The sequence below is a fragment of the Silurus meridionalis genome, chromosome 20 (genome assembly GCF_014805685.1).
Source record: "Silurus meridionalis isolate SWU-2019-XX chromosome 20, ASM1480568v1, whole genome shotgun sequence".
Taxonomy (NCBI): domain Eukaryota; kingdom Metazoa; phylum Chordata; class Actinopteri; order Siluriformes; family Siluridae; genus Silurus; species Silurus meridionalis.
The window spans coordinates 18353505-18364952 of NC_060903.1; the positions used below are offsets into that span (position 1 = coordinate 18353505).

Consider the following 11448-nt stretch of genomic DNA (forward strand, 5'->3'; position numbering starts at 1 on the left):
ATTATATACAGAAAAGTCAATAAAATGCAGAACAAGAACTTCAGAAGACCTCATTCAAGCAACTGATCATCCACATCCTACAGATTTATCTGCATTTAAATGTCTTCATAAAAAACTACAACTTTCCGTGTGTTTAATTTCTCCTGCACTTTTATGCAGTTTGCTGAAACTGGTGAACTGGTAGCTGTGAAACTGTGTGAGCTGCATGTGTTCACCTCGAAGCTCAGTAAAGATGCAAACGTCAGACACTGACTGACTGAGGGACCAAACTACAGTTAAAAAGTGCTTCATGCATTTTTTTTTTCTGACACGGTGGTACAACAGGTTGGTTTACTGAGTTTAAATTAAACTATCTCTTCTTAATGGGATTCTTCAGAGATTTTACAGTTTCATTCCAACTCCCAAAAACATACTAGTAAACTAATTACTCCAAATTGGAACACAGTGTAAACTGATCCAGCCAAAGTTTGGAAATGAATGAAGGCGTGATTAGATTTTTCATGTAGAAAACCTGGTGGGTGCTGTTCCAGATCTTAACCACTAGATGGCAGCAAAATAAAAAAATTGTTGGAACAGATACAGGCGATCATGTCCACGCAACGTGTCACGCGCATGTAATTCCCTATATTAACATTTAAACAGGAATAATAATAATAATAATAATAATAATAATAATAATAATAATAATAATAATAATAATGCAATTATTCCCCACCATCTTTTCCTTATTTTGATCAGTAAAGTGTACCTGTCTATTGCATTACTTATTTTTACAATGACATATTTATTTATTTTTATTTATTTAAAATCATGATACTGTAAAAGTGAATTTATGCTCGTTTTCTCTCCAGGGACTTTCCCTTTCAGTCTCCTCGTCCCTCTCTCCTCCTTTTTCATCCCTCTCTCATCTCTTTCTCTTTCACTCTCTAAAAAACAAAAACTATATGAATAACATCTGAATGAGCTTCACACAAACCAGCCGACTTTAATAAATAAAAAGATCCAATTAAAAAAATCAATTAACTAATCCGTTTGATCGTTTGATTATTTAGATTTCTTTTTCCGGTGAATTATAAAGTTCCTGCTCGGATTATGATCAACCAATCAGCTGCCATCTGAGCGAGGAGAACACACACTTGTCTTGCGTGGAACTGAAGTGTGAAATGGTTTGGATGTTCGGTTCGTGTGAGTCGGAGCGCAGGAGAAGCTCCTCTGGGTTTATTCTTCTAATCTCGAAAACTTTCCTGATCTACAGAAACAGATAAAAGCCTCTTGCTGTAAACCAGCGTCTCTCTGTGTTTTAAAGTAAGAGTAGTTTTTTTTTGTTTCCTGAAGTTCTGCTCCTTCCTTGATGGATAGAACCGAGAGCTCTGAGAACATCATCCATTCTGGAGATCAAGCAATACAAATCCACACGACATCATCATCATCATAAACAGTGACAGCAGGTCTCTGATAAGGATGTGCCGTGTTCGCATGAAGTTCTGCAGATGTTCAGCATCACTGACTACCGTGGGGCTACCGGGACTCGCGAAATGAGTCGGTTCATTTAGTGGTGAATCGATTCTTAAGTACAAGGGGGTGTTGTATAATTATGATGAAGTGTTGTATCAGTGTGTTCATGTGCATGGATGATGAATTATGACTGTGTGATGTAAATGTGTCTAACTCGAACCTGCAATCTACATTATATCCTGTCCGAATCGTTTGTTCAGAAAAATCGACTCTGTGAAATGATCCGTAGTAAGAATCACTCCGGTGTACTGAGTGATCGTGCCGGTTTGACCCAACCTCCTCCTGTGTGCCAAACCCTCTGATGGGCAGGTTCACGTGTCAAACAGGTTTCATACACTGATATAAAAGCTGGAGTCTCATCAGCTCCTCACACTGACTGACTCTCAGCATTCCGGCTCTGAGGAACCTCCAGAGGTCCAACTTCTCAACTGTTACAAGAGAAAACCCAAAGCAAGCATGTCTCACGGGTGGGGATACGGCACTGCTGATGGTAAGACCAGATATATTTAATGCCCTTTTGAAAAATATCTATCTATCTATCTATCTATCTATCTATCTATCTATCTATCTATCTATCTATCTATCTATCTATTATTATTATTATTATTATTATTATATTAACTAAAGATATTTATTCCCTAAATCCTGAAATGAAATAAACCCCACCTCACCGATATGAATAATGATTTCACATCTCATCGTCTTTCCATCACATCGGCAAAACAATATATTTCCTTCACCATTTGTAAAAAACAATTCCCAGGTCAACTTGTTTGTGTGAAGCGATCATGCAAAAAAAAAAACATTTCCCAATAAAAGTGCATTCTAATGGAATGCATATTGTTCTGCATCCATGAGATTCTCGAATGCACATAAAATTGCACATGCATTTAAAACATGTTTACTTCTAAACGCATACATATCTAAATAAAAAAATTTTGTGTCCCTTGTGCAGGTCCTGACAAATGGGTGGAACACTTCCCTATCGCTGACGGAGACAGACAGTCTCCCATTGATATCATCACGAGCCAGGCCCATTACGACTCGACTCTCAAGCCACTCAAGCTTCACTACGACTTGGTCTTGTCTCAAGACATCCTGAACAATGGCCATTCATTCCAAGTGAACTACCTGGACCAGCCAGACAGCAAAGGTTAGGGAACCTTTCGCTCGGTTACGTCGTAGTGCAACAAATCAGTATCAGAATAATTTTAAGTTCAGTAACTTTATCTGTGAAGGAGAAAACATTTTGGTGGTTAAAACTCTGGATTACTAATCAGGAGGTTGGTGGTTCTTCAAAAAAGAACATTAAAGTGTTGTATGTTTGATGCAGATCACATTCTTTCCTAATCTTCTTCAGTAAATTGATACCATTTCATACTGTTTAGCACCTTTTTTTTATTTTTCAATTATATTCCATTTATATTCATTATTCTTGTTATCTGAAGCAGTCTCTAGCAAAAGAATTTCCTTCCAGAATAAAAAAGTTCTATATTCTCTTCTGAAACATTTAAAATTCTGATTTTACGCTCGAGTCAGCGTTCTCGAATCTGGTCATCATGTGGCTCTCAGTGTTTACGTTCTCAGTGTTTATTGCAGCCACACCGCTCATGAGTGCAGCGTGTCGGTCGAGATTTGGAAATAAACCACGGTTGGATGTTGTGTCTGAAGTTGATGCTTTAAAGGAGGCGTGTCACTGCAGGGGAAAAGAGTGTGTTGTGTCTCTTGAGGAAGTCGAGGCCATGCTGGCATACTGTTCTGTGTTGATCTGTTTTGGGTTCACCCTTAAAGAAAATCTCAGGGGGTGTGATCACTGTACCTGATCACCTTTTACACGTTCTGATGTTGAGGGTCAGGCTCTTGACCTGTACAAGATTTTATAATTGCAGGAATGAGTAGAAGTGTGTGTGTGTGTGTGTGTGTGTGTGTGTGTGTGTGTGTGTGTGTGTGTGTGTGTGTTTAGATCTGACCGGTGGGCCTGTCACTGGCGCCTACAGACTGAAGCAGTTCCACTGCCACTGGGGCGTGGGTGACCTCGAAGGGTCCGAGCACACAATCAATGGCCACAAGTTCCCCTGTGAGGTAACACAATGTCCAATTCAACAAACTCTGACCACACACACTCTTCCTTTTGTGTAAATTGACCACTCCCACCCTCTCCAGAGGATACTTTGACCACTCCCACTCTTTACTGTAGATACTCTGACCACTCCCACTTTCTACTGTAGATACTCTGACCACTCCCACTCTCTCCAGAGGATTCTCCAACCACTCCCACTCTCTCTAATGGATACACTAACCACTCCCACTTTCTTCAAAGGATACTTTGATCACACCCACTCTTTACTGTACATACTTTGACCACTCCCTCTCTACTTTAGATACTCTGACCACTCCCACTCTATACTGTAGATATTTGACCTATGGTAACAGTAAACCTGAGAACTTTTCTTCAAAACTAACAGCTGTAGATTTTTATCTGCCTCATCTTCTTTCACTATGAGTCATACCACCACAACTGGCACAAACTTTAACAAGTTTTCACCATATCTTTTATATATCTCTTCAGCTTGTTTTTTTGTTTATTTCAGCTCCATCTGGTGCACTGGAACACCAAGTATGAAAGTTTTGAAGAGGCTGTGAACAAATCTGATGGCCTGGCAGTTGTTGGCATTTTTCTGAAGGTCAAAACCACATCTCAGATGATTCTCCCGAGATTTATACAATCATATCTGTCACATTTAACATTTCCTTCTCTTTTCATCTCAGATTGGTCCTGCCAATCCAAAACTGCAGAAGGTTCTGGATAAATTCGATGCCATCAAAGCAAAGGTGATTCTCCATTGATTCCTTATTTTATTTATTTTGTTTTATGTTTCATAAATGAAACATTTTATTTTTTGTTTCCTCAAAATTTGTCTTATTTTTCCCACAGGGTCAGCAGACCACATTTCCAAACTTCCACCCCAAGTCCTTATTGCCCTCCACTCTGAATTTCTGGACTTATGAAGGTTCTCTCACCACACCACCTTTGTACGAGAGTGTCACCTGGATTGTCCTAAGAGATCCGATTAGCATCAGCCCCACTCAGGTACGCAGTTTATTTAGCCAGGGAATAAAATACGCCAAAACCGCTAGCAATGCAAACTGATAGCATACGCAGAAATAGTAAAAAAAATGTTAAAGTGTTAAAATGTGTGGCTGAATTATAAACTAATTATCATTTCTAACTTGCAATCTGCAGAGATCTTCAGTTGGTTCAGTTTATTAAATGTTTTTTTGTTATATAGCTTGAATTTAAGCTAGTTTAATCTACTAGCTTTCCCAAAACCTTTGAAATATTAGCATGTTAGATTGAAACATGTCTCAAATATTGAAATAAATGCTAACTAATGAGCAAATGCAAATCGTTTCGAATTTGTGTGAAAATGTTCAAGACGCTATTGTAAGGAACGCAACGTCATTCGGAATAGATCCGCCTCAAAATATCAAGTGCTGCGATTTATTTGACAATGCGTTGGTTCATATGTACATGGCTTGTATAATTATTTACACACTGTGCACGAGTAGCGACGAAGTGCACGTCAGTATTTTGAAAAAAAACAAAGGCAACAGGGACGGCTCTGTGCGTGGTGTTTAGCAAGATTAAATAATCTAAAGTAAGCGTAAGCATCACCTGGAGAACGGTTTATTTATTAACAGAGGTTAAACAGGACGCTGAAACGTTTTGTGCCAAAACCATCTCTCAGACCAACAGATCAACTGGTAGCACAGGTTTTTCTGTCACTCAGGAACTGTCACATCTCTGGTTGAGGCATCCTACAGTATGTTTCCAAAAATAACCTTTAATTTGTATGTAATGTAATTTTTCCATGTTTAAATATAGTGTATAGTGAGTGTAGTGTGTTGGTGAAGGAGACTGCTGAGCTCTGTAGCTCACACAGGAAGTAAGTAGGATGCATTTGGTGCAAACAGGAAGTGGGCACAACTTTGCAACTTTCCATTATTCGGTCACATATGCAGGGTTAAATAAAGGTTCATATGCTGTATGAAAGTGTGTGTGTGTGTGTGTGTGTGTGTGTGTGTGAAAGATAACAAGGCTAGAGAAACACGACTTGTAACATTACAACCCGTCATTCAGTGCCTAATGGCTGTACGACATGTTTGTACGTGTATTATATTTACATCTGCGGGGTTTTATATGAAGCTTTTACATCATTAACTCTTTATTTTTTCTGGTATCTCTTTCTCCAGATGTCGAAGTTCCGCAGTCTGTTGTTCAGCTCAGAGGAAGAGCCAGCTCGTCCCATGTGTAATAACTACAGACCCCCTCAGCCCTTAAAAGGACGCAAAGTTCGTGCCAGCTTTAGGCACGCCTCCTGAACGCATCTCAGCCAATCAAAACAGTCCTTTTCTATTTTTTTATTTTTTTTTTATTTTTTAAGAATGTCCCTGTCTGACACAAATACTTTTTAAAAATAAAGAGATTTTATTGTCATTGTAGTGACAACAACATTTCTTATGTTTATTCTTCGAAGGTTCATTTGAATAATTGAACAAATGCTTGAAAAAATGAACTTCAATGAGCCGATTGTCACATCTGAATAAAATAAAATAGAAAATGCTTTGGATTAGTCTTTTCTTGCAGGTGCACAATAAACAGAAGACCGTTTTGTATTAATTATTAACATTTTAGTTTGTAAATTGTAAAATTTCAGCTGTGCAAACCTTCCACACGTTAGATAAAAGCGAATACTCAACATTCCTGTTTTAGTTTCTTCTCTCCTGCTGTTAGCTTCACATTTCTGTGTGAAATGTTCAGGGTTCGGATCCCAGTGCAGAAGAAATCTTCTAATAAAGCTCTTTTCAACATGGATGACTTTTTTCGCAGCTGTAGAGACCCAGATATAGTAGATAAAGAAGAATTGTTTCTGAAAGATTTTTGCAAAGATAAAAAGTCTTGTTTTACGAGTGTTGAACGCTTGAAGGTAATAAAGTAATATATTAAAACATTAAACAAGTGAATTGTTTTTTGTTCGCAGTGTGATTCAAAACCGTGAGATTAAAAAACCACAACAATCTGAATGAATCATTGGTTCCTCAATGACACAATTTGACCTCAGTGACATGTATTTATGTTTTTGTTACATGACCCACTAATACTTTTAGACTCATCTTTAGTCATCTGTAATCTGGATTGTAAGCTTAGCTGCTGATTACGAAATGGGAATCTTTCCTCAGGGAATCAGCATCAAACAATGAACAGACACGCCCGAATCAGCTCGTTTGAATCTGTTCAAATGAATCGTTTGCATTAAGTACATTTTGTAAATAATAAAAAATAATACAAAAAAGCAAAATGTTTAAAAATATCAAAACAATTAATTTAAATAACATCATTTACTTTTGACCAAATGACTCAGTTGCTGTATTTGAATTATTCAATGACGCCAAATGACTCGTTCGAACGAGTCTTAATCGACTCAGATGAAAATCAGTTCAGTTTGAATTCTGGACTAAAATTAAATATTAGAAAATGCTTTGAATAACTAGAAGACAACTTTGTCTAAATAAATCAGTAGTTGTGTTAGAATTCACCCAAGGCCATTTCACCTTCATTAGCATTGTTTGTTTATGTGCTACAGAGCGCGAGATTATGAAAGAAGCTTTCATTGTCTGTTGGTACACATTTCAGGGATTCACCATGTGCCTACTTCTCATTACGGCATTAACACATGGCTTGTGCAGGGTGTGTGTGTATGTGTGTCTTTGTGGTGTTTGTTCTTTTTGAGATCTCTGGCAGCATTGCTCACTCTGAGCATGAATAGATTTAGTCAGATTCTGTTATGACGACATGAGACACAACGAGAACACAGGCCTAAAAAAAGTGTGGAAAATGTGAGGTGGATCCTCCATGGACTTGTTTGTCCTGTAGGTCTCACAGATGTTTAATCAGATTGAGATCTGTGGAATTTGGAGGCCAAGTCAACACTTTGAACTCTTTGCCATGTTCTTTAAACTGATAGTGAGCAGTGTGTTGCAAGTCAAGTCAAGTCAAGAAGCTTTTAATGTCATTTCAACCATATATATCTGACGCATCACTCAGTGAAATGAAACAATGAAACCTGTTGTATATCGCACACTGTGGTGTGTTAAAAACATAAAGTGAACAGTAACAAAAAATGTAAACAGTGTGGAAATGCAGGGATTATCATCTTGTTGAAAGACAACACTACCATTAGAAAACACTGTTATCATGATTGGGTGGAACGTGTTACTCTGTTGTAACAGCTGGTATGCAGCATTCACATGCACACCAATAACCAGCAGAACATCACCTATAGCATCATGCTGCCTCTGCTAGCTTCCCATGATGCTATATCTTCTCCAGGAAAGCTATGCCCTCACACGGCTGCCTAGATGATGTAGAACAAAAAGGATGATTCATCAGACCAGGCCTCCTTCTTCCATTCTGAAGCTCATATGTCCATTGTAGGAGCTTCGGATGGTGTAAAGGCTCAGCATAGCTCTCTGAAAGCTTCATATGCATCAAGCTCTGATGCTCTGTGTATTCTGATTTCTTTTCATTAGAACCAGCATAAATTATTTTAGCGTTTTCTGCTACAGAAGCACTTCTCTGAAAATGAACCAGACAGTCTAGCTTTCTATCCTCACATCAAATCGACTCGAGTGCCCCTGACCCTGTCTTGGGTTCACCGGTTGTCCTTCCTTATAGCAATAGGTAACCCATGAATACCAGAATTAACCCCAGAAGACCTGCTGTTTTGGAGACGCTCTGACACAGTCGTCTAGACATCACAATCTGGTCCTTTTTAAACTCATTTAAATCCTTATACTTAGCCATTTTTCCTGCCTCCACAACATAACCACGAGAACAGACTCTTCACTTGGTGCCTTATATAAATAATATAAATCCCACCCCTGGACAGGTGCCTGTGTAATGGGATATTCAGTGTTGTTCACGTCACAAATCACTGGTTTTAACGTTATGGCTGATTGGTGAAGCACAAGAGCAGCACTGAGATGTCACTCTTTTTTTTTCTGTGTCTGTATGTTATTTTTTTTATCCTAAAAAGTCTTTCATTCAGGTTTCCATGCAAGAAAGAATGTATAATTAAATTCCTCCTACACTGCAGGCGAGTGCAATCAGTCTAAATGTGCATCTCTCTCAAAGTGTCTGGTTACGGAGGAGAGAAATTAGAATGCAAACAGATGAGAAGAGGAGGAGTGATGATCAAAAGAGCTGCAGAAAGACAAGAGGCTGAGACATGAGCTTGAGAAAATGAAGGAGACAAATCCTCCTCTCATCATTCATTATATAAACAACAACAACAACAACAACAACAACAATAATAATAACAATAATAATAATAGTGTAGCTCCTTTCACGCTGAAATGGACCTTAAAGTGTTTCATATGAATCTGAATATTTATTCAACAAATGTTTCATCAAGTTTTGAGCAGCATGTATAGATCTATGAGTTGTCCTTTTAATTAATAAAACAGGGGGCGGAGCTATTTTCATGGCTAGCAAAACTGATTAATAAAGTAAAAAAAGCAGATCCAACAATACTTCAGATGATTAAAAAGATTCTCAATCATCTTCTGAATTATTTTGTCTGGTCACAGTTTTGAAGAATTATATATAAACACTAAGTCTCTTCATCATGGCACCTGTTAGTGGGTGGATTTATTTATTAGACATCAAGTGAACATTTTGTCCTCAAAGTTGATGTTAGAAGCAGGAAAAAATGGCCAAGCGGATTTGAGCGAGTTTGACAAATTGTGACGTCTAGACATCTGGGTCAGAGCATTTTCAAAACTGGGCTCTTGTGGGATGTTCCTAGTCTGCAGTGGTCCGAATCTATTAAAAGTGCTCCAAGGAAGAAACAGTGATAAACCAGCGACAGGGTCGTGGGGGACGAGGATCATTGATGCACATGGGGAGCGAAGGCTGGTCCGTGTGGTCCGATCCAACAGATGAGCTCCTGTAGCTCAAACTGCTGAAGAAGTTCATGCTGTTGATGCTCAGCAGGCCATGACTGTTTTAGCAGCAAAATGGGACCAACACATAATTATGCTTAATCTGTGTATCTACAGTAAATATCTGAGTTACTGTTACATCATATCTCCTTAGTGCATAGTAAGTTTATTCCACAATATCGTACTGAAAGCACAACAGGGAGCATGTTCAGGAAACAAAACTTCTTCCTGCCATTAGGAAGCTCTTTCGTTCAGATACTGTTTGTGTAATTAGTCTATCTGTGGTTTAATGTGCATCAGAGACAAAAGAAAAAAACACAAAAAAGCTCAAATGTAAAGTGAAAAGAGACGAAAACATTTGAGGTAAATGTATGTGAGAAAAGTTATGATAACCAATATGCTGTGTGTGTGTGTGTGTGTGTGTGTGTGTGTGTGTGTGTGTGTGTGTGTGTGAGAGAGAGAGTCCAGGAAATTATCACAATGTGTGTACTCTATAGTTTTAGAGATGCTATCAGGCGATGCTGATGCGGTTAGCAAAGGGAAAGTAGGCAACCATTCCATTCTTTGGAATAAAAACCCTTCACTTGCACAGTGGAACATTGAAACACGCACACACACACACACACACACACACACACACACACAAACCTCAAACCTCAAACCTCTAGCAAACATATTATCGTTATCTGACAACTGATAAGAAAGGTAGTTCTGTTCATTTCACATGAAAGTAAAGTATTGTTTCTGTTTCGCATGTTCTTGGCTTGAATGCTAGCTAGCATAAAGGCGACTAGCGACTAGCCGTAAAGCTCGGGTACTGAGTTTCTCACAATGACAGCAAAATTTTAAGCTGTTGAATTTATGCAGTTCTCAGATGTTTGTCTAAGTTGTGTTGGGTATAGACAGGTCACGGTTTCTGGTGAAATAATATAAAGAAAATCTCTATAAACACTGAATATAATCAACCAAAAATATGCTAAGACATTCAAGCAGTTGCGGTTAGTGTAAATAAAATGTTGCTGGGCCGGTAGTGAGGATGTAGGCTAAGCAGAAGCTTGGTGAGCAATAACATTTGCTTAGCATATGCTAATGATGATTTTACTATCACATATACAGACTATGCACTTGTACATGTAGGACATCAAACATATGAGCTTTTCTCTGAGAAGTGTCAGTAAATTGCTAAGAAATAATGACTGAAATGCAAAACAAGAGCATCGGGTGATTTGGAATCGTTGGGAGTGTTAATGCTAATCGTTTTATCTGCAAAAACAGTGTGAACTAGCAGTGGAACAGAAGTCCATTTTTGGTTTCATTTAATGGAAAGCTTTGTAGAAATGATGCCTCAGACACACAGTGATGTTTCTATATTTTGTGCAGAAGGTCGTACAGAAGCTAGCAGAATAGCGAGCGAGTCTGGAGGCTGTGTGCTGACTGATAAGAAAGCTGATAGGAGCTGGGTGTGTAACTCAGAGAGAACAACTACACAACACCCAGTGCACAAACACACACAGATCCTTCTTTAAATAATGCCATGCTACAATTGAAAAATGACCTGCTGGACAAACATCTTGACTGAAACGTAGTCAGCTGAAGAATAGGCTAATTCAGATATAATGGTCAAAGGTATCATGGCTCAATTAAAGTAATTTCTTTGAATTAATTAAATAATTTCAATAAATAAAAATGTTATCTATACAAAATATTGCTAAAAGTGTGTGGACACCTGATTATTAGATTTGTATTTGCTTTTTGAACATTCCACTCTTCTGAGAAGATAGATTTTTAGAGAAACAAATCATCCATAATCATGAAGCATTTGGAACCTAAATATATCTACATTTTTTAGTTTATTTATAAATGTATTAGTGTTAACATTTTCGGCTTTTAAGCAGCATTGAGATATAGTGTTTGTAGTCAACTGGGGAA

At 38.1% G+C, this 11448-nt stretch overlaps 1 protein-coding gene across 1 annotated transcript; it reads left to right on the forward strand.

Annotated features, from left to right (window-relative positions):
* The first annotated feature begins 1851 nt into the window (after window positions 1-1851).
* cahz (carbonic anhydrase) lies at window positions 1852-6139 on the forward strand. Its single transcript, XM_046877032.1, has 7 exons — window positions 1852-2005; window positions 2471-2668; window positions 3479-3597; window positions 4107-4199; window positions 4285-4347; window positions 4451-4606; window positions 5770-6139. Exons 1-7 carry the CDS (start codon window positions 1972-1974, stop codon window positions 5896-5898), a joined length of 792 nt encoding a protein of 263 aa, XP_046732988.1. The 5' UTR covers window positions 1852-1971; the 3' UTR covers window positions 5899-6139.
* The last annotated feature ends 5309 nt before the right edge of the window (window positions 6140-11448 follow it).